Source organism: Gracilinanus agilis, chromosome 1, assembly GCF_016433145.1.
Source record: "Gracilinanus agilis isolate LMUSP501 chromosome 1, AgileGrace, whole genome shotgun sequence".
In the NCBI taxonomy this organism is placed as follows: Eukaryota; Metazoa; Chordata; class Mammalia; order Didelphimorphia; family Didelphidae; genus Gracilinanus; species Gracilinanus agilis.
The window spans coordinates 536,517,675-536,541,727 of record NC_058130.1 but is presented as its reverse complement, the minus strand read 5'-3'; the positions used below and the strand labels follow the sequence as shown (position 1 = coordinate 536,541,727).

The following is a 24,053-nucleotide window of genomic DNA, read 5'->3' as shown; positions in this document are numbered from 1 at the left end:
TTGAACTCAAGTCCTCCCAACTCCAGGTCTGGTGCTCTATTCCACCCCGACACATAAATACCGCTTACCAATGTACTTTCTCTGAAATATATAGTCTTGGAAAGGGCCCTGAGATGTAAAGTGATTTGCTTAGGGTAATATAGGTAGTGTGAATGAAAGGACCAACACATTAATTAGAATAGATAAGGATGGAATATAGGTATAAAGTTTGTAAGAATAAGATCTAGTGAAGGAAATGTTGCAGATAATGAGGTAACATTTTTAAAAAATGAAGCCCAGGGTCATTTGTTTCCTTCACCATCAGAAGAAAGCCTCTCAAAGCAATTACTGATGATAAAATAGTCCTTTAAACTCTTGAAGGTCAGGTAACATGTTTTCTAACTTCTTTGAACTCTCTAGCACAAAAGGACTAACTCAAGTTTCCCTTTAGAGACACTGAATTAAGGAAGTAATTTCACATTTATAAAAGAATGACAAATACTGAGTACTTCTGCACTTGCTAAATATGGGTTAAGTTGGTTCACCTCAGAATCTGAATAAAAGCAATCAATTAACTTCATTTTATTGTATAATTAGCATCAACCTCATTAACATGTATTAATATCAAAATAATATTTCATATGTAAATATTTCCTGGGGATGCTGGAGCTGAGGATAAGGGGTGAGTGGTTCTTTAATTTTTTTTCTTTTCTTTTTTTTTTTTAAAACCATTTTGCTAACCCCTGGGGATAAGAATTAGAGTGGGAATATCAGCATTTTGTGCACGAAGCTAGTATGTAGCCTGAAGTTAATCACATCTTAATCTCCACCCGGCATTTATTTATTAAGTATCTTTCTGCCCATGGTGTGGCTGGGAATGAGGTTAGTGGCATGGTCTCTGTTCTCTGGACACAGAGGGGACACACAGACACGCAAGCAAACATTTTAAAGTAGCAAATAAACAAAGTTATTTACTGAATAAGTGCATTAACATTATTTTACATTCTCTCACTGAAAAGATTGCTTTATTTTTCTTGAAAGAAAGACTCTAAGTTAAAAAAATAGATAAGTGTAGTTTCCCTAAGCCCGAGGTTTCCCAGCTGTTTTAAAACAAAAGGACGGTAGACAGTAATTTAACTTACCTATCATCTGTAAATAGAAATGCTGATTTTGTAATCTTGTTTGGTCTTAAGGTAAGGAAAGAAATAGCTAACAATTACAGCTATCCAAATGTGGAATTTGATATCCAATGGGGTAAAGCCTTTCCCACACTGGACATAGTCAGAAACTGCATGATCACTTGTCCAACAGAATCAGTTCTTGCTCCATTTCCCATTTGGCTTGATGGTTTCTGAGATCCCTTCCAACCCTGAGATTCTGGGATTTGGTAAATTAACAGTTATATGGATTTTGTTAAATTTAAGTTAATGGCATTTTATCCTTTCGGGGGAAGTCAATACTAAAGTCCATCTTCTGGGTGTAATTAGTATAGAGTCTTAGTCATGACTATAATCCAGTACAAAGCAGACCAATTAGTTTTTCACTGGTGTATTCCCTCCTCTACACTGAAAGAAGTGGGTGAGGTCATGGATCACAGAAAGAATAACCACTTGCCTTTGTGAGAATGAGCTTAAGGTTCATCTATCTCACCTCCCCAAGGAAATAGAGACAGAGTAGGGGTCAGAAAGTAGTGGCAGAAGAATAACTTCTTTGTGCAAGAGGAGAATGGTCCTCTGAGGCAATGGGAAGGTACTTTATGTTGCTGAACAAGCACAGAATGTGAATTCAAAGATCAGAGTGCTGACCACCATTCACCATGCATGTGATTTGGAGAAAGCTAATTAATCTCTCTCAGTCTCAGGTTTTTCATCTATAAAATAGGGATGATAAGAGCTTTATCACTTATCTCATAGTTTTGAGGATTAAATGAGGTATGTGAAACGCTTTGAAAACCTTAAATTTATATGTTTATTATTATCACAAGGTGTTGTTTGATCCATTTATCCAAACCTAGGTTTCCTCTGTCCTACTCATGTGCCAGTCATTGTGCTAAGTCCTAAGGATAAAAAGGCAAAACTCAAGGAACTCATAATCTAATACTAGAGAAAACATGAAAACAACCTTTTACAATAACAAGGTACATAGAGATAAATTGGAGACAGGCAACAGAGGGAAGGTGCTAGTATTAAGGTAAAAAGGGGGAAAGACTATTTGCAGAATATGGGATATGAGAAGGATGCCTGGAGGTAGAGATAAGGAAAGAGTGAGTTTCAGGCAAGAAGGTGGAGGTGGGAGTGAATAGCAGGTGAATATATTTGGAATTGGGAGATTGAAGATTCTGCATGAAGAACAACAGAGAGACCAGGGTCATTGGAGCACATCTACAATCCTCATCTATAAATGATGTGGTTGGTCTAGACAAGTGGTGTCAAACTCAAATAGAAATGGCTTTCTGGGGCTCATATTGACTTAGAAAATCACAAATTAATATCTAGGATATATTGTATTTTAATTTATTCATTGTATTTGTTTTTTATTGTGTCGTATATTATTTATTTATTACTGTATTTATCAATATTTGCCAATTACATTTTAATCTGGTTTGGGGATTGGAGAGTTGGGAGTATGTGGTCCAGGTATTTGATACAATTTGATCTAGAAGATGTCCAAGTTTCTTACCTAAACAGTCATTCTATGACTTTATGCCTCTAGCTGTGGAGAACAATGACAAATTTGGTTAAATCAATCAATCACTTTATTAAGCACTTACTCTATGCTATGGCCTGTGCTAAGATTTGGGAATACAAAGACAAAGGGTAGGACTGGAACATTCCAGGGACTAGGAAGTTCTGGCGACATGTAGGAGTACACTTCCATGCAGGCTCTTTACACTGTTTGAACAAATAAAACTATTTTTTGGGGGGATGACTGAATCTGTGTTCCTGAGATTACTATACATTTGTATAGTGTCTTATGCTTTTGTGGTGCTTTCTTGGGATTGCCAAGGAGTTCAGGATTCTGGAAATTGCTAGCTGGTTAGGGAAAAAATCAACCCAGCCTTCTCCTCTTTGAGGAGAAATTTTATCTCCCCTATGACTGATTGAACACCAAAATTTGCCATCAAAACTGTCTCCTTGTTAAGGGCTTTGGAAGCAAAATTGGACATCTGGCCATCACTTGTTTGTCAACATTCTTTAGAAAGTCATAGCTAGGTAGTAAGTTTCTGACAGCTTCTCTCTCAGTCAAAAAAGGTATACCTGGTAAGTGTTATGGAATTTGTCCATCCTCCAAAAAACTCCAAATCTGAACTCAATAGTCAAGTCAACAGGCATTTATTAAGCACCTAATGTGTTCCTGACACTGACATATGTTCTGTCATCCCAAGGGACTTTAAAGAAGAGAGGCAAAGGAATTCATGGAATAAGGGGCAAAGGTAACTGGAGTGACAGTAGAACAAGACATATTGGGAAACTCTGTAAATGAAGGAACCAGGTTATAGACTATGATAATACCATGCGGGTCTGACCATGTTACTGTGTCCCACTTTCCATTCAAGATAAACTCCAATTGTTCTCTATTACTTTTGAGATCAAATATAAAATCCTATTTGACTTTTAAAAGTCCTTTATAACCTAGTTCCTTCCTACCTTCTTAATCTTCTTAAACTTTATTCCCCTGTATACACTCTTTGATCTGTTCTTCTTGCTGTTCCCATAAGACACTCCATCTCAATGTCTTTTTGTTTTCTCTCTCCCCATGTCTTAACTGTTTCCCTCTCCTTATCTCCATCTCCTGGCTTCTTCAGGTTTCCAGTAAAATTCCACCTTCTTGAGAAGCTTTTTCTAGTCCTACTTAAAATCTTATTGCCTTCTCTTGAGATTCCACCCCCTCCCACCCAATTTATCCTGTATATATTGTTTGTACATAATCTTTGTATATTTTCTTCTGCACTTAGATTGTGAGCTCTGAGAGCAATAACCATTTTCGTTTGTCTACAGTTTGGTTTTTTTTTGCTTTTCTTTGTATCTTCAGCAGTCAACACAGTGCCTAGAATATATTAAGTGCTTAATAAATGCCTGCTGATTGACTATTGACTTCAGATTTGGAGTTTTTGAGGATGGACAGATTCCACAATACTTACAAAGTGCATATTTTTTTGACTGAGAAGGAAGTCAGCTCCCTACCTATGACTTTGGCTCCAAAGAATGTTTTGAAACAAATGATGCTAAGATGTTCAGTTCTGCTTCCATGGCCTTTGACAAGAAGACAGAATTTTGATGATAACCTTGGTGTTCAGGGGACCTACTACAGACTGATAGAAATCTGCTATGTACCTAATTGTAGAGAGATTGAATAATTTACTTGTTTATAGAATAGCAGTGGTCAAGGGCAATTGGATGGTACAATGGATAGAGCACTGGGCCTGGAGTCAGGAAGATTCATCTTCCTGAGTTCAAATCTGACCTTAGACACTTACTAGATGTGTGACTCTGGACAAGACACTTTTTCCTGTTTGCCTCATTTTTGTCATTGAAATGGCAAACCACTCTAGCATTTTTGCCAAGAAAGTCCCAAATAGGGTCATGAAGAGTTGGACACAATTGGAATGACTGAACAACAAAAATCTCTCTCCCATTGGAAGGGCTCTTTCATTCTGTATGATGCAGCTAAGTGGTTCCATGGATAGGGAGCCAAGCCTGAAAATGGAGATCCTAGGTTCAAATATGGCCTCAGATACTTTATAGTTGTGTGACCCTGGGGCATGTCACTCAACCCTAATTGCCTATCCCTACCCACTCTTCTGCCTTATAGTTAATACTTAGAATTGATTCAAAGACAGAAGGTAAGGGTTAAGAAAAATAGAAAAGCACACTAATGATGAGATTGGTGGTGGTGGAAATGCTGTAAAGACACTTCAGCTCATTCACTTCTTGCTTCTTATACAATTTTTAATATGGTCTGATGAATAGGTAGAAATTGCTGTTCTTTGACTTGACATTTAACCAGACAGTGGCTCAAGAATAGAGATCTCAAGTTATTCCCAAATATCCTCAGATGCTGAAAAGTAAAGAACCCATAGGATATACGTTTTGCCCTAGAAATTTAGTTTTAGAGATTTCTAGGGTACAGAGATACCTCAAAGAGGGGTGTAATGCCATCAACCATCCAGAGTCCTTCCTAAGGTCTTCAGGAATGAAGATTATAGTGCTGATGAGGAGTTTGATCAGCTCATACCATCATTTAGCTCAGGTATCCTGGAAGACCAGGAAAGGTCACATGAGAAATGAGTCTGTTGGTCTCTGACTGGACTAACTTCAGTTTCCTTTGTATGTAGCTTGAATGTTCTTAGTTATATGTTGTCTCCCTTCATTCAAATGGAGTGATTTTTGCTTTTTTTGATATCTGTAAGGTGCCTAGAACAAGATGCTTGATCAAAAGCTGGTTGATGGACAAACTTATGTTATAAAGGAAACTGTAAATGTAATGAAACCATAATCATGTAACAATCAGACTGTAAACACTGCATGTAACTTCATATGATTATTCATGTACATATTAATTACTACTTGTTTTGAGTAGCCTTCTGATTTATTTTGTTGTTCATGGTAATTTGCTTTTGTGTTCGTATCTTGCATCTACTATAGACACACAGGGCTAGTAACTGAGCATAATGATACTGTTTATTTGTACATGCTCTGCTGTTTATACATGTTTTGCTATTTTGCAGGCTTGTTGATGTTATTGCTTTAGTTTTTGCTATTATAATTATTTGTTTCTCTACTATGGAATACTGATGTACTTCTGTGATATATCCATGCTGTATGTCCTACTTATGATTTAGAAATAACCCTCTAAGTTGTTAATTGATCCAACCATTCTGGAGGGCAATTTGGAACTATGTCCAAAGGGCTTTAAAAGACAGTCTGCCCTTTGATCCAGCCATACAACTGCTGGGTTTGAAACCCAAAGAGATCATAGGGAAAATACATGTACAAAAATATTTATAGCTACACTCTTTGTGGTGGCAAAAAATTGGAAAATGAGGGAATGTCCTTCGATTGGGGAATGGCTGAACAAATTGTTGTCTCTGTTGGTGATGGAATACTACTGTGCTCAAAGGAATAATAAACCGGAGGAATTCCATGTGAAATGGAAAGACCTCCAGGAATTGATGCAGAGTGAAAGGAGCAGAACCAGGAGAACAATATACACAGAGACGGATACACTGTGGCACAATGGATTGTAATGGACTTCTCTACTAGCACCAATGCAATGATCCAAAACATTTCTGAGGGTCTTATGAGAAAGAACACTATCCACATCCAGAAAAAGAACTGTGGGAGTAGAAACACAGAAGAAAAATAACTGCTTGATCACATAATTGGGGATGTAGACCTTAAATGATCACCCTAGTACAAATATCAATAATATAGAAATGAGTCTTGATCAATGACACATGTAAAACCCAGTGGAATTGCATGATGGCTATGGGAGGGGGGTGAGAGGAGAGGAGGGAAAGAACATGATTCATGTAATCATGGAAAATTTTTCATAATTAATCAATAAAATGAAAATAAATTTAAAAAATAGCCTTCTGAGCAATGCTTTTCATCGTGCTGTATCTATTGCATGTATTGTGGATTTTTATTTACCATGAGTGACAGGCATTCTGAAATGATTGCCAGTGATACTGGTTAATCATTCTTGTTGTTAAGTACTGATGCTTTTTGTTTCATGCTTGTAATACATATTTACTAATCTTAAGAAAAACTGGTCTGATTTTAAAAGGGATTTCAAAGTATCCGATCCTGGGAAGGAATATAGTACTATCTTCATGTTTTCGAGGAAGTTAGCATTCTGGAGATGCTTTGTTCATCCTTCACTTTTGAAGAGGACCAATGACATCATGGAGTGACGTTTTGACTTGCACGTAAATTGGGTTTAAGTGAAGAAGAGTTGCACAAAGTTGTCAGTCTCACTCTCTTGTAGAGTCATCTAAGTCCAGTGTTAAGACAAAAGCCAGGACTGTTTGTGATGGTTTGGGATGCAGGAGATGAGCTTGATATCTTCCATGTCTGATGAGGCTTTAATCATTCCACAGAGCCTGCTTCAGCCTACTTCATGGCCATTAGAACAAATTGCTTTTATCTGCCCTTCTGATGGGAGATGTCTTCATGTGCTTGGGTTAGACATCTGGACATCCAGAGGTGTCAAATTTGTTCAAAAAACCATATTAAAATTTAATTAGCTAGTCTTTTTAAAATACAAAACAAAATAGACAATAATGATTTGTGCTTTTCTAAGTCAATATACAGCTCCAGGGATTCATTTCTTCTTGAGTTTAGCAACACTGAATGAGTTAGTTGTGGTTGGGCAGAGCTATAACTAGATGGGTTGACTTTGGAAGAGGGAGACATCATTTCCCTTTCCAATTATTTCCTCCTACTTGATTCAAAAGCTAAATCATTTGGTAGAGAGTAGCTTGGAGAGAAAGTTAAAGTTAAGGGGAAGAGTAGTTCTGCCAACATTAGAGTGGAGGAGGAAGAATAAGATGAAGTGACAACTAAGTTTATGGGAATGCATTCCATCACACAGGGGAGTAGGCAGTGAGATGGTTCACTGGATAGAGTGCCAATCCTGAAGTCAAGAAGCCCCCTCTTCCTGAGCTTAAATCCAACCTCAGACACTTACCATTTGTGTGAACCTGGGCACAATTATTTAACCCCATTTGCCTTAGTTTCCTCTTCTGTAAAATGATCTGGAGAAGGAAATCTCTGCCAAGAACTCTTAAAGGGGTAAGCAGTGGATGTGATTAAACAACAAAAAACGTTATACCTTCAGAAATACTTGTATATACACTGGTCACAAAAGTGGCTCAGTCCGGGAAAGCCTCACGATTTGATAGTAATATGATTATGCCTACATATGTACCTGCTCCCTGGTTCTTTTCCCTGGTTCTATGACGGCAACATAACTGCTGGTTCCCATTAGGTTAAAGAAGGATTTAGTCCTCTTTGTAACTCTCAGGCCAGCCATCTCTTCATTTCCTACCTTGCTGGACTATTTTGAAGATCTTCATCAAGGCCCTCCTTCCCCCTCCCCTTTTTAGCTGCCTTTTGTATGTTGTATCCCTAGCATTTAGCATATAGTAAGTGCTTAATACATGTTTATTGACTGACATAGCTATGAACGTAGTCACCAGAGGGGAAGGGCCAGAGAAAATGGCTTGGAGAAGATGAAGTGAGCATTGTTCCTGAGACCCTGGAAAGCAGAGATATTTCCTTTCTCTGATAACTCTGTTCCAATATGCCCCCAGGTAGGGGAGAAAGGTGCACTTATCTGATATTTGGAAATTCCCCCTCTTTTTACAGACTTGGCTTCAGTATTCCAATGACTGCATAGGCTAGAGAGTCTTTCTTTTATAGTGAAAAGTCCCATTTGAAGAGAAGAATAACAGGGGGTAAGAAGACCTCCTTGATATATAGAAGTGTCTAGCCAATATACTCTCATGCAAAAGTTGTGTAAAAGGACCATTAAGTGTCTTCTCGTAAAGGACATCGTCTTTCCTTCTAAAAAGTTCTGCTCGCATGTCATATTCTAGTCACTTAAAATTCTAGCTTTCTCCCCAAAAAGTTCATTTCTAAGGGAAAAGATCCCTCCTTTAGACATAATGGCATTTAATTTGTACAGAGAGTTGAAAAACCAAGGCTTAACAAAATCCAAATGAAACCTGTCGGAAAGCCTGGGTTGGAATGAAGACTGGGTCAAATACAAGACAGAATCCTAAAGCAATACCTTGCTGGAGGGCGTACAAATCTATCTACATTTATTCTAAATGGAGAGTGACCTTTCACTATGAAGCCTTGAGCTTAAACTCAGCTGAAGTTATTGGAAATCATTTCCAAAGGTCATTCATGGGAAAGAATGTAATATGGATTTAAAGATGCCTTCCACATATGCAGAAAGCCAGGTCTGCAGTGCTATTAAAAAAGTCTTATGGGGAAGCAATAATTATAGAAAAGAGAGGTTCTGAAAACAAACTAAAGGCCTAGGATCACACAGATCAAAATTTAATTTTCTTCCTTACCCATTGGTGGCACTATGTTTATCAACATGGTGTACACTGGAAAATAATATGCAAGATTATACTTTGGAGATGGATACTAAGTTTGATTTATTTTCATTGGATTTGAGATAATATTATTCAGAAGACAGTCAGGGCACATTTACAATGAGTGAAAAGTCTGGCCTCTCATTCCAAGGGCTAATGTTTATACTGCAGCATGTCTAACATGTAACTGGTCATTTTTCAAAGGGCAAACCTATATATTTGGAATTGCTGAGACACAATAATGAGTGTTCTCTTAATGAGAGGAAAAAATCCATTACTTACTCAAAGCAGGGATTAAAATACTCTTCTATTTTGTAAACAGTTAGTGTTAAGTCACAGTTTGGGGGAGAAGGATAAATTGAAAATATGAGCCTCGTTAAAATCTTTGCTCAATTCTGAATAAAATGGAAACATTCAGGATTTTTTTCTACAGAGTAATATTGAGTACTTTTGGGGAGGATTTGAAAGAGGAAATAAAATTAAGTATCATTCTTTGTTTTTAAGCTGATTATCTTGCCCTTATGTTTGTTCCCCAGATTTTTTCTCTCCTAACCTTTCCAGTAGTCTTCCTTTGTCATAAATTAAACTTTTTTTCATCAAGTTGTGAAGGTTTTTATTTTCTTAAATTTAATATCAGTTCCAAATTATCTCCTTCCTCGTCCATCTCTCCTAACTACTGAGAAGGAAACAAAAATAAAACTCATTACAAATATGTATAGTTATGCAAACCAAATTTCTGCCTTAGCCCTGTACCAAAAAAAATAGAAGTACTCAGTCCAGATTCAAGCATATTTTCTTCTTTCTTTTTGGAGCCAATATTTTTCTTTAAAACAGATAGAAACTATATATTTGGTCGATTAGTTCATTTACTGCTTTTTAAAATAAATATTAAATACTACTACTACTACTACTACTACTACTACTACTACTACTACTACTACGACTACTACTACTACTACTACTACTTCTACTACTACTACTACTACTATCACCACTACTACCACTACCACCATTGCTACTACTACTACAAATTTCTTTCTAAGAAAAATCTTAGTTTGGGAAACTCTTTAGAGTTGGAGTTTTAAACATTTCCAAGGTATGTTAAAAGTAATATCCTAACCCCTCCCCATGAGCAGGTTGGGGTAGTTTTTTCTTAAAAAGTAATGGCACATTTCTTAAAAGTTCATTAGCTCAGAGGACTAATGGCTCAGACTATTTACTTCCTTATCACTTTAGTACAAAGCAGTCAGGAAGAAGTGAAGGGCTATAAGATGCTTGTAGGGTGAATTTCAATGGGAGCTTTCATTTAATTGAATCAACTCAAGAGATTGTCAATGTCTATCCTTTTTTGAATATTCTTCTGCTATGAAAATAAATCTTTTAAAGTTGTTTAATAACATATAGGTGTTCTCATTTTGCTGTATTATTGAACCTCAACTACCAGGAAACTTGCCTGAGCCAGACACAAAGAAACTAAACTGACAGAACTTGAACTCTAGATCTTAATGAGGTGTAATTCTATGGAAGTGTTTGAAAAAATGGGCCCAAGCTTATTAATGTCCAGAGAAATACTTATTTTCCTTTTGGAATTTGGTTTATTTGTTTTCAAATTACAAAGAAACTGTGATATATTGGCCCTGACCAATTTTGGGAGTTATGAGAAGTTAAAAATATACTGATTAAACTCTCAGTTCTTGTGCCTTCCCTCAGTTTAGCATTTCCTAATTTTCTTATATATAGTTTCCTTTGTATATTTTTTTATATTGCCTTCACTATTAGATTGCAAATTCCTTGAGTCAGGGACTATCTTTTGTCTACTTTTGTATTTCTGGGGCTCAGCACAGTGTCTGAAATACAGTAAGGACCTTAATAAATGTTTTTGAATGATAATGCTATTTGTATAGGAAAATTTAAAATTACAATTATTTTTATTATGTAATTTTAAAGATCTATCCCAGGACAGAGGAACACAAAAAAGACATGATGCTTCTTTAGAGATGTGATTGGATTCTTATCTGAGAAAATGAAGGTATCCTGTCTCTAAAGACTTTTGGAAGAGTTAGGGGCATGCCCATTTGGGAGTCCAGGTTTAGAATAAGATAGCAAAATAGTTCAGGTTCAAGTCCATGGAGTGAGGTATCCCAATTTTAAGATAGGAGAACAGAGGGAGAAGATTGTAGTTCACAGAAAATAAGTGGAAAAGGTGACTAGTTTATCAGCAGTTATGTTGGCAAAAAAGATCTAACTTTTTGGAATTTGCCTTAAGATATTAGTCACAATAGAGAGATGAGTGAAGAGAAGCAACAAGTGTCTTTGGATGAAGCCAGGCATTACAGGTCCAGTCCAAGAAGAATTTAGCAGTGGAAAGGAACTAAAAAGAGTCACAATGTTATGTAGTTCTTGAGGAATCAATATTAAACTTTAAGAACCTTTATGAATTCAGAGATATTGACTTTTTTCTTTTCTTCATATTACTGTGTTTTCCTCTGCTTTCAGGAATATGCTGGCAAATTTTGACAACCAGTTCTTCAAAACAAAAAACAAACCCCACAAAATATACCTTGTGTTCTTTTCCCTTTAAGGGACTGGAGTTTGGATCTCAGGTAAAGCAAAAGCACTTATGGTGGTTGATGGGGAGAAAACTGATGAGACTATATAATACACTGGAAATACCATTCAGTATAATTCTTTTATAAATGGCATATGTCCATAATATCTGGAAATATATTGTTATTTCATGAAATGTTGCTTGTTTAAGGAGTCAGGGCTTTGGAAGAGGAAGGAAATAAGCACTTATTTGGTTCCTACTTTATACCAGGCACTGGGCTAAGTGCTTTACAAATACGATCTTATTTTATCCTTACAACAACCTGGGAGGTAGATCCTCTTAAATATCCATTTCACAGTTGAGAAAACTGAGCATGAAGTCACACAACTAAATGGCTACAGCCAGAATTAAACTTAAATCTTTCCGATTCCAGACACAACATACAATTCACTATATTACCTACATGCTCTATAAGGAGGTGTTTAGAATCATCAGGTAATCAAGGTGGTTACTGTGGAGTGAACTACTTTGAGTATATTTTTGAAGATGGTATGAGAGCAACCCTCTCATGTGGCATAGCATCCTGGAAATCTTTCTAGTCTTTTTTTTTTGTGGAGACTGAGGGAAACACACCTCTTAAAGGTAAAAATTTTGTTCCATCATTATCTTAAAATTCCCTTCTGAGAGAAAAGAGCAACAATGATTACTCTGAAGCAATGGAGTAAAAAAGATGGAGGTCAGAGAAGGCTATAGGAGCCTATTGATGCAGTTTTCTCATCTGTAGGAGAATTAATAATAGCATCTACCTCCCAGGGTTGTTGTGAGTAGCAAATGGAATAATACTTATAAAATGCTTTGCAAATCTAAAAGTGCTATATAATTGCTATTATGTGATTAGATTATTTCTTTTTCCAGTCAAATATACTTCCACTATTATTGAAGTATCTATACCAAAATTCAACACTGTAACTAGACACAAACATGTATATTTCTATGTTAAACACATATATAATATGTGTATGTGTATGTGTATAACATATACCAACACTTTAAGAATCTGCAGTCATACCGATATGATCTAGGTTCTTTGGTATTCTGAAATTTGGTTACATTTGCTCAAGTCTTTCAGGCATAATGGACGACATCAAGAAATCAAAATTCAAGGATGCTAGTTTATCTTTAGAAGTTGTGTTACCAGTAATGACCTTGTCTATATCTTAGTGATCTAGGCTTTAGGCAAACTCCTTGCTTACAAATTGGGGGGACTGCTTCAATAGGAGAAATGGTGTGTAGATCAGCAGCTTATTTGGGACTTGCTCTTCTCTCTGATTTTTAGCTCTTTCAATAATACACAAAAGACCTATTGATAAATAGAAATACTTTTTATATAATGTTAAAATAAAAGCACCAAAATGTTGCAGTCTACCATCTTCATTTTCATTTTGCCATCTCCAGCTGCCTATTAGACATATCTAACTGGATGGTCCAAAACATCTTAAACTCAACATACTCAAAGTTTAAATCAATATTCTGTCCCACTCCAGTCCTCTATTCTTAGTTTTTACTGTCAAGAGTACCACTATCCTCCCAACATATGGGTTCAAAACTAAAGTGTCAACATTAACTCTTCACTTTCTCTCATTGCTCATATCCATAAATAGGTCATCCAAGTCCTATTATTTTTACCTTCATATAATCTCTAGCCCACGTCCCCATCTCTTCTGTGACACTGATGTATACCTTTATAACTCATTCCTATACTATTGAAATAGCCATTTGGCAGGTCTACCTACCTACAGTCTAATCCATCCTCCACTCAGTTGTCATATTTTTCTAAAATATGTCTGACCATTTCACATCTCCTCACTACCTTTCCCCATTTTATAAATTGCAGTGGCTTCCTATTACCTCTAGAATCAATTATAAAATCCTCTATTTGGCTTTTATTTTCAAAACCTGGCCCCTCCTGCCTTTCTTACACCTTCCCTCCACATAAGCAGTGTCACCAAAGCTGCAGAAGGAATTTTCCTTAAGTTCACATCTGACCTTATAACCCACTTACTTAATCATCTTCAGTGGCTTCATAGCACCTCTAGGGTCAAATATAAACACTTTTATTTAACATCCAAAGTGCTGCACATCTGGCCTTTCAAGTTTCACTGGACCTTACACCCTCTTCCATTACCTGTGTTTCAGCCAAAGTCATCTTCTTTCTATTCTTCACATGCAAATTGCCATTTCTCATCTTCATCATTTTACAATAGGTGTCCCACATTACTGGATTGGATTTCCTTCAACTTTCTAACTCAATAAATTTCTCTTTTCACTTAAGACAGGTCAGGGCAGCATCTTCAGCATGAAACTTTCCTGATTCCTCCCCCCTCACTTTTAATTCTTTCCCTAGCTAACTATCTTCTATTTAACTACTTTGAGGTGTAGGAAATCTTTAGGAAAAATTTGTACCTCAGGTGGGAAAACTGCTTTCTTCCTTTGGTGTCCATCAACCTCTTAGTTTTCACCTGTTACTCCAAGAAGATGGAACATGCTTAGTGGCCATGTCCCCATAAACCATTTCAGCAGGAGGGTTAAATCATGTTGAAGGTAACTTTACAGGCCTCAAACCGGTCAATGGCTTGGGAGGATGTCTACCCCAAGCATGTGAAGTCTTACTCCATCAGAAGGGGCAAAAGAGAGTAATTTGTTCCAATGGTCTTAAAGGCAATGGAAACAGGGGCTTTTGAGGACTTAGAGACTGGTTAGATATGAAAGAAGCCAAGGTAATCCATTGCATCCTGAACCATTGCCAGTCATCTTGAATTTTGTCTTGCCACTGGACCTCAATGACTTTGGAAGAGAGAGACTACAACTTTGTGCAACTCTCCTCACTCAAATTAAGTTTATGTGTGAGTCAAAGAACATTACCCAGAAATACTATTCTTGTCCTCTCTAAATTCAAAGGACAACAACAAACCAATCAATCAACCAGTTTAACCATTTAAAATTTTTTATTTATTTATGCAAGATGTGTATATTGATAAGTACTGATTGTCTCCACCATTAGAACCTTTTTGCAGGGATACTGTAATATTCCAAACATATTTTAAAAAATTAAAATTTTCATGTAAACAAAACACAACTCCCTGCTAAGAACTGCTACAATTTATAAAAGTATAATTAAGTTGTGCTTTGGAAAAACCTCTGAGCTTGTTGTCAAGAGGAACTGAGTTCAAATCTAGACATATATAATTATTAGCTCTATGATGTTGGGCCAGGTACTTAAATTTTGTCTGTCCTAGTTTCCTCAACCTTAAAATGGGGATAATAAAAGGTCCTACTTCACTGGTTTGTTGTGGTCACATGGATATATATTTTTAAAGCACTCAGCATAGTGCTGGATACATCCCCTGGATTGTACCATTAAATTCAAACCCCAGAAAAGGGCAGGAATCAAGGGCCATGACATTTTCATGGTTGGCACTCTGGGATTCAAAACTGAGACAAATTAGCAAGTTTCCATAGTTGAAACGATTTATTATGGTGAGATGATAGTAAAAGAAGAGCCACTCAAATCCATATGAAGAAAATGTCAGTGTAGACCAAAAGCCATCTTGTCATTATGAAGTATTTTAAGAGAAGAAAAAGGGAGAAGAAAAGATCATTATTGAGATGCTTTATGTCTAGAAATCATGGAACTCTGTGATTTTAGAAGAATCATAATTGCATGTGACCCAAAGAGCAAAGATGTGCCAACCAAATAAATAGTGTGTGTGTGTGTGTGTGTGTGTGTGTGTGTGTGTGTGTGTGTGTGTGTGTGGTGAAGTAAGAGTTTTCAGAACATTATAAAGGATAATGGTTTACAAGTGGTATTAAAGACACCCATCAATGGCATCCATGATTGGAAAAAGGAAGTGGGTTAGTCATGTGGCAAGAATAGGAGATGAAAGCTGGTTACTCTATGCTTTGCTCCACTAACCATGAATATTAAAAGATTAGAAGGAAAGTTCCCATTATGTTATGTATATCCTCTAGGGAGGATCTGTGCAAAGATATGGATGGGAGTCAAACAGGACCAGAAGGCTTGAATAGATTGCTGGAATTGATAAAGTTAAGGATTCATTGAGACTTCTGTGTTAAAAATGGATTTTTTAGTTGTGCATGCATTCATGAATGGATATGAATGAAGGTTTATTTAGTATTGTTTTAAGCACATATTTTCAAGTACTCAAGAAATGTATAATATATTTTCTTTCCATTTCTAATGATGATTGATATTAAATAGTGCTTGGATCTCAGTAAGATATTCCTGGAGAGGAAGGACCTTAAGATCACTGAGATAAAGACAAGAGGGACAATATACAAAGAAAAGAGAAGGATAATTTAAAGGAGAAGAAACAAATTCTTTGCGAAAATCACAGTTAAATACAACAATGGGTAATCTGTGCATGGAGAAAAAGAGGTGGGAAAAGCCTTCATTCCTCATGTGGCCAGCGGGGAACTGGAAGGGATTACAATGGACATTTAGTCCAACTCCCTTTTTTTTTTACAGGTGAAGAAACAGACTCAGAAAGATTCACTTTCTTGTCCAAGGTTTTAATCAAGACAATATATATATAGAAGCACAAATAAAGAAAGCTCCTTAGGACCTTCATAGACCATTAAGGGGGGTACAATGGATGGAATGCTGGGCTTGCAATCTCCCCGAGTTCAAATCTGGCCTCAGACATTTACTAGCTGTGTGAGCTGGGGCAAACCACTCATCCCTATTTACCTCATTTTCTTCTTCTGTAAAATGAGATGAAGAAGGAAATGACAAAACACTCCAGTTTCCTGGAAGCCTTGTCCCTTTTAATGTAGTCTAAGATGACATTTTTATTTTTTGGCTTCATATATTTTTGCTGTAGTATTAAATACATATTTGTTGATGATGGTGGCTTCATCTCTGTATGAGATACAAGTTTTTTTTTCCGTGTCTTGGCTATAGATATGAGTTATTCCTCAAAGCTTCCGCCTTAGGAAAAAATTAATCAGCCTACCCTGAAGACAATTCTCATTAAAAGGGTCTATAACCAATAACTGTACTAATTCCTTGTCATCCATAGGCAACTACTGAAAAATGGAGTCCCCTCAGGCGCCAGTCTTTCAGGAGCAAAAGGTCAAGACACCTTTTCCTCATGTCAGTATCTAAGCTCTTGACCTATAGGGAGTGTACACACACACACACACACACACACACACACACACACACACACACACAGAGCCAGTTGAATAAGGATAAAAGAATATGAAGAATTGTAGTTCCTCCAGGTACGAGGTTTTGTATGAGTAAGTATCCTAGCTGTGGAACCATAGAATTTCTCCTATGAAATTATTTTTCTAAGAAAGTAGGGAAAATGGTAGGGAGAAATTAGACATTTGCTGGATAAATCACTAACAGTGCTTTATGTGGTATGTCAGGTGGGGGTATAAATTGAGGAGAAACATGGAACCTTCTTATTCAAATGGCTGTTTTCAGATTGCCCTGTTCATGTGCCAATGCTTCCCTTGTCTGTTTGACTGTGGAGATGGCCCCTCATTGGTGGTTGTGTTCCATTCATGTCAACTGAAGGAATGATTAGATATTATCATAGGTTTGTGTTCCTCTAAAGTAGAAGTCCTAAGACTTCTGACAGGCAATGTCTCCATGATGTATGACACAAGCCTGATCTTTTGACAGCTACAAGAAATCATGACACTGTACTTGATGCATCCTACCACAAAGAATCTATACTGTAGCTTAAATAATAATACTTATTTAAACAAATTGCTTAAAATTATTTATCATATACATATCATAAAGTCAATTGTTAAAGAAAGATTTTAAGTGCAGCTTTCTAAGCCAAGAAATATTATTTTATTTTTATTTTTAAAATCTTTTCCATGGTTACATGCTTCATGTTTTCTCCCTCCTCTCTTCTTTCCCTGCTCCCAGAGCTGACAAACAATTCCACTAGGTTATGCATATGTATATGTGTGTGCATATATATGTGTATATATATTATCACTCAAACTCATTTCCATATTATTCATTTACTACAATTTTTTTAAATTGGGTAAAAGGATCCAGATAATATGGCAACAGAAAGTGAGGGGGAGATAAAAGATTTGGGAGATAAAAGAAATCTTCAAGTACACACTCAAATTTTTATTCTTTTTTAAAAAATGTAGAATCATAGGATTTAGATCTAAAAGGAACTTTAGAGATTGTTTAGTTCTCTCTCTACAGAAAAAAGAAACAGAGGTCTAGGTAAGCAAAATCGCTTGCCTAAAGTCATACAGGTAATTGGAAATAATTACAAATAGGATAGAACATTAGCTCCTACTAGATAGAAAGGGGAAAAGAGAATACTTTTGTTCTTAAATATACCAGGGAACAATATCTTTGGACAATTACACTGTTTGCTTCAGTTTGAGCTGGAGAAGCAAACTACAACCTGCTCCAGTAACTTTGCTAAGAAATCTCTAAATGGGGTCAGACATGACTGAAAAATGACTAAGCAAAACAAAATATATTTACTACTTTTGTGGTCTTAAAATCTCTGAGCCTAAATGTTCTTATTTGTACAAAGAAGGAGATGGAATAGATAGCATAAAAGGTCCTTTCTGGTCTCAAATCAATGATCATAGAGGGAAAAAATCTTGATATCTCAAAAGTATATATTAAGTTAAAAGGTTTATTTTTCCTAACAAAAGATACAAACTCACCCAAAGCCTTTCTTGTATATAAAAGTGACTATCTTCCACCAGATCATCACAAACAAAACTTTCTCCTATGTGCTTACTTAATGTGCTCATATTTCTCTCCCATTTATCAATATTATAGTTTTTCTCCTAGCAGAAAGTAAGCTCCCTGAAGGAGGGTCCTATTTTTTCCTCTTATGGACCTCTTGCACCTACCACAGGGCTTGGCATATTTTGGGTGCTTCATGAAGGCCTGTCAAATTGATTTACCTATAATTGACAAAAAACAAAAACCTCATGATTGCATGAATTGCAATAACATAGAATTTGATATAACTACTGAGTGACCAGACTTTATAAAGTAATAAATAATAAATGGTTAAATGTCAGTGTGGAAGGAGATCTCCAATGGAGTGCCTCAGAGATCTTTATTTAGACATGTGGAGTTTGATCTTTTATTTATTTATTTTTTAACAATCTTGGACAAATTCATGGATGTTCATTAAATTTGCTAATGAGATATAAGGTAACATAATGGAAACTGAATTGGAATCCATAGATCATAGCAGCCTGAAACTGAATCTGATAAGATAAAATTTAATAGGGTTGCATGTAAAGTCTTATACTTTGGAATACAAAAACAACTTTACCTGTATAAGATGAAGGAAGCATGAATAGATAGGAGTTTAATTGAAAAAAAGTTTTAGGGATTTTAGTGAACTGAAAACTTGACTCAGGAGTGTTGTCACAAGCTAATGATACTATGAGCAATGGAAAGAGAGGGATGTAGGCATCCCTTCCACATTGTAGGAGTTAGGGGCATGGTAGCCACACAATCTGGAAAATCCATGTAAAATTGTTGACCCTCCCATTGTACCATAGGAGAAGTCTGGATTTTTTTCTTTTTCTTTCATGGAGTGTTCACAATACCTTATTCTAAAATTTGAGTTAAGTATTTGGCATGGGCTATATGTAGATCAATATTAAGATATTTCTATAATTCTAATCTTTGTGTGTTGTCTGCTGGCTTTTGCATTTTTTGAAAACTTTAAATTTTTCCTTATTTTAACTTTAAAAAAGAAATTGTGCATATTTATGGTATTAAAAGATAAAATATATTGACATTATATGATATTATACATATATATTTTGCATATTTGAATTTCTAAAAAATTTCTCTGTTGTCTGCTGACCTTCTCATGTTGTCTGTAGCTTCTGCAAACCGTATCCCCCAATTTCCCATTTAATTTCTTATGTTGACCCACGGTATATCCAAATTGTGAAGGAAAAGTCATGATGTGGAAGGAATTCCTGTAGTTTTTTTTTTTTACTCTGTTCTTTGCCCTCATCAAACTTCCTCTTGAGAATTGAGGTTAGTTCTGGCACTGCAGTATAAGAAGGACATGGATTAGCTAAAAAGTGTTCAGAGGAAGCCTACTAGAATAATGAATAGAGCTCATAATTAAACCCATGGGGCTGATGAGATTACCTCATGAAATAGAAGAGGAAAAAGAGAAGAGAGTCCAGAGCAAAGACATATGAGAATTGGGATAAGGACTGGCCTTGTTTGGATTGGAAAACACTCATAGGGAACTTCTTTCCAAGAATATTTCCCTCAAGTAGTCTAGGATTCAATGATTTTGTAATCCTGTTTCCCTTAGACCAGCAGAGCCCTTTCCTGAGTGACTTTGCTGTTCTGGGTACCCATGAATCGTCAGACAGACTTCTAAGAATCAGTCCTAAATAGGAAGAATCTAAGTGCACCTAAACCCACACAATGTGTCAGCATCTCACAGAACCTACAAAGGATAGTATCCTACACAAGTGATTACCAGGATGCCTACATAATCACACAGTCTCTCAAGAAGCAATAACTTGCCCAAGTTAGCTTGATCTCAAGAATCAGATCACCAGAGATATTTCCCTAATTATGTTTCCTAATTATTTACTTTTAAAATGGATTAATGCTACTTATTCCAGGGGAGGTGAGACAATGACTCATTGGCACTATGAGCCCACACTTTTGTCCCCTCTAGCTGTAGGTTTCAGTTTTCTCGGCTGTGAAACGAGTCAGATTAGATGATGTCTAAAGTTGTTTCCAACTCTAAAATCTTGGGATTCTATGGTCAACAGCAATATCACACTTTTTGCCAATGGTGTGCATGGAGGACTTGACTTCTTTTCTGTTTTCTGTATCCAATGAGAACTTGAACAACTGATTCAGATAATGATTCTTTTTATTATTGGCTTTCAAATCAAGGAGACAAAAACATTTAATAAGTGTCTACTATGTGTAAGCAGAGTAAACTGCTAAACTTGGGTGTGAGAAGTCAGAAGGAGACTAGTGCAAGCTAAATTTGCACCATGAATGGGAGAAGATGTTACAAAGCAAGTGTTTTAAGATGTTAAATGTTTGACAGAGTTTGGAGCACTAAACTATTAAATGGAGATTTTGTTTTTGTTATTGAAAGAAAAGTGAAGAGAGCTGGGATTAAATAAAGTTTATAAAATTAAAAATTATAGTATTTATTTTTAAATATCTATTTATTACATATAATAATATTTCAATTTTATTATATATAATATTTATTATATATTTATACTGTATATAAAATATAAATTTATAAAATTAAAAAAAATTTGTTGTATGTATTAGTATCTTATGATCTGAAAATAGGATTTTTTTATTGGCACATTTAAGAATAAAAATGTGCTTCTAACTAGGAAAAAAATTCTCTATGACATCCCTTTGTTCTTCAAGTACTGGAAGTGGTTTCTATTCTTCACTTTAGAAAATATCAAAGAGAAAAAAGAAAGTATACTCTATATTAGACCTCTGTTCTGGGAGCCTAAACTTCTCCCACAACACTCTGTCATTATAACTGAGGCTTCTTAATGCAGGTCCTTTCCTCTGCTGATTTTCTCCAATTTATCCTATAAACATCTAAATCAACACATATTTATTAAATATGTACTGTATGTAGGTACTGTGCTAAGTGTTGGGAATTAAAAAAGAGGCAAAAGACAGTCTCTGCCCTCAGACAGCTTAGAATCTAATGAGGGTGGCAACATGCAAACATAGGGTTAGGAAGCAAGCATTATACAGGATAAATAGGAAAGTATTAAAAAAGAGAAGGCACTGGAATTAAGAGAGGTTTGGGAAGACTTCCTGTAGAAGGTGAGATTAATAGATTCAAAATATTTTTATATAATTACATATAATATATATATTTATAGAAGAAAATCCCACATTTGGGAGAGGAATTGATAGATACACACATCCTGGTTCATCACTCCTTGCCACCTCACCTCTCTCAAATATTGCCATTTATTACAGTAGTTATTTTCTTCTATAATATTTTGAACTTATTAATTCTCTTTTTATAACCTTTACAGAGCTCTTATTTATTTTCCCATTTTCCCTTTACTATTCTCCTTTGGCTTTTAAAAACTCCTTTTTTTATTGCTCTTTTTAGAGCTTTCTTTAATTCTACTAAGAATTCTCAGTGGGCTTGTGTCCAAGCTGCATTTTTCTTTGTGAGTCTTCGGTTGTTTTCAAGTCATTATCTTTTTTGTGTGTGTTTGTCTTTTGAGCTTCCTATCACCATGGTAGATTTTTATGGTCAGATTCCTTCTTGGTTTGCTCATTTTTACAGTATGTTTCTTGACTTTGAACTTTATGCTAGTGTTGGGCTCTGCTTAGCTCTTGTGTGTATATAAGGAAATTGTCTATCTTGAGTTTATGCATGTTCACCTCTTTCTGATGCTTTCCTACATCAATTTAGGAGACTACAATTTTTGGTGCTTCCAGAGTGATGTGATTCCTGGAGAGTTCTGTTTGCTGCCCTCCTGAAATGAGGTCCTCTGGGGTTTTTTTAGCCCTGATGCTTCCTGTCTTATTGTTCAGTCTCCATTCCTTACCTTCTCCAGGCACTAGAATGGTCCCCATGGCTACTGCTGTGACCTATGTGTTGAGTTCCTGGAAAGTCTCCACCCCAGAGTTAGCAGGTGTCTCTATCTTCCTAAGCAGTCCTCAGCTGGAAATAAATGACTCACTGTGATTTTTCTTAGCTTTCCCAATCAGAATTCTGTCTGTCAAATTTTCTAGGTTATCTATTGTGGAGGAAGTATGCTAGATGAGCTAGGAAAAATGCTAACTTCTCTGGATCTTGACTCTTCTTATTAACATCTTTCACAGGTCCTCTTGGTTCTGTTCTCTCAACTCTGCCTCAATTCATATAATTTTCCAAATTTTATCTAAAATGTTTTCCCCCTTATTTTTCATTCTCTTATTTCTCACACCACAATAATCTTTCATTATGTGAAATAACACAAAATACAACACTTTATTCAACTATTCTTCAATTGATGGGCACCTACTTTGTTTTCAGTTCTTTGTTACAATAGAATAGCTGCTAACAATACTTTTTGTACATAATGGATATCTTCTCTCTTTTCAGATCTCTTTGAGGTATAGGCCAATTAGTTGACTTATTGGTTCAATGGCTTCATTTGAACAGTTTAGCGGCATAGTTCCAAATTGCTTTACAGAATGGCTGGATGCTTTTGGGCATATTTCTTATGCTTCCCATAACAACTGATTAATAAACAAGACTTTTTTGAATCCTCTCTGTGTCTTTTCCCACTTCTCAATCCTCAGGCTCAAAGATTGTCATATGGATATAGTACTTTTAAAAATCCAAAGGAGTTCTTCATTATTAATTTTCATCAAATAGCCCTTCTTTTGGAAAAACAAAACAAAACTAAATAAAACTGATTTCAGTAATGTATTTGTGGGACAAGTTTTGAAATTGCTTATGCTACCTTAATACAGAATTGTATTTGCTTATTCTTTAGATATCAGTAAATTTATGGTTCAGACTACAGAGGAGGTAAACAGATACCGACTTAATTTATTGAAACTTTTTTTTATTACCTTTTAAAATAAAAATTCCATTCTGCAGTTCAATTTATATAAAACTATAATATGAGAAAATACCTTAGTTTGATTTTTCCAAACCAAATCTGGCAGGTTTAGTTTATAACCCCGTGATTTATTTTCTTCAGTAAATATTACCACTGATATAATGCACTCTTAAAAATTGTGTTGCAGGTGTGATATTAGATTTTTAGTTCACAAACATTAAAACTGACTTTACTGTATTTAATAAAAAAGTATCTTCCAATGCATTTTAAATAATAAGCATTTTCACAGACTGAAATAGCACTTTTATTATTATTTTAAGGGATGACCATGAAAAATGTAATTTTAAAATCGTTCATAAGGAATATACTAAGAGCAAGAAGAAGAAAAAAGCTTATTATGAAATGTTGATCATCTATTTCTTGAGCAAGCTATTCTTTTTGGGCCTTTACATATCTAAAAATGAGGTTAAAATATGAGACTCTAATTATCTGTTCAGAATTTTATAAAGATTATAATTGATTAAGGGTTTTAAACTAGTAGGAAATAGGCACTGCTATAATATGGGTATTATTTGTGTCATCTAAACATTTATTGTAATCCTTTGACAAAGAGGAATAATAGCTTATAATTATAAAATAATAACATTCATTTGTATAGTGTTTATGGTTTATAAAATGCATTAAATATAGAATCTCATTTGGACCCTGTAGCACCCCATGAGATAAATTATAGAAGCATTACTATCACAGGCCATTTGCCATGAGCTCCCT

At 35.6% G+C, this 24,053-nt stretch overlaps 1 protein-coding gene across 1 annotated transcript in view; it reads right to left on the bottom strand.

The window, feature by feature from the left end:
• CHST9 (carbohydrate sulfotransferase 9) overlaps window positions 1–24,053 on the bottom strand; it is a 383,826-nt gene that overhangs the window by 78,531 nt on the left and 281,242 nt on the right. Inside the window, 2 exon segments of the mRNA XM_044666462.1 lie at window positions 11,521–11,594; window positions 22,150–22,197. Coding sequence (XP_044522397.1) covers window positions 11,521–11,594; window positions 22,150–22,197 — 122 coding nt within the window.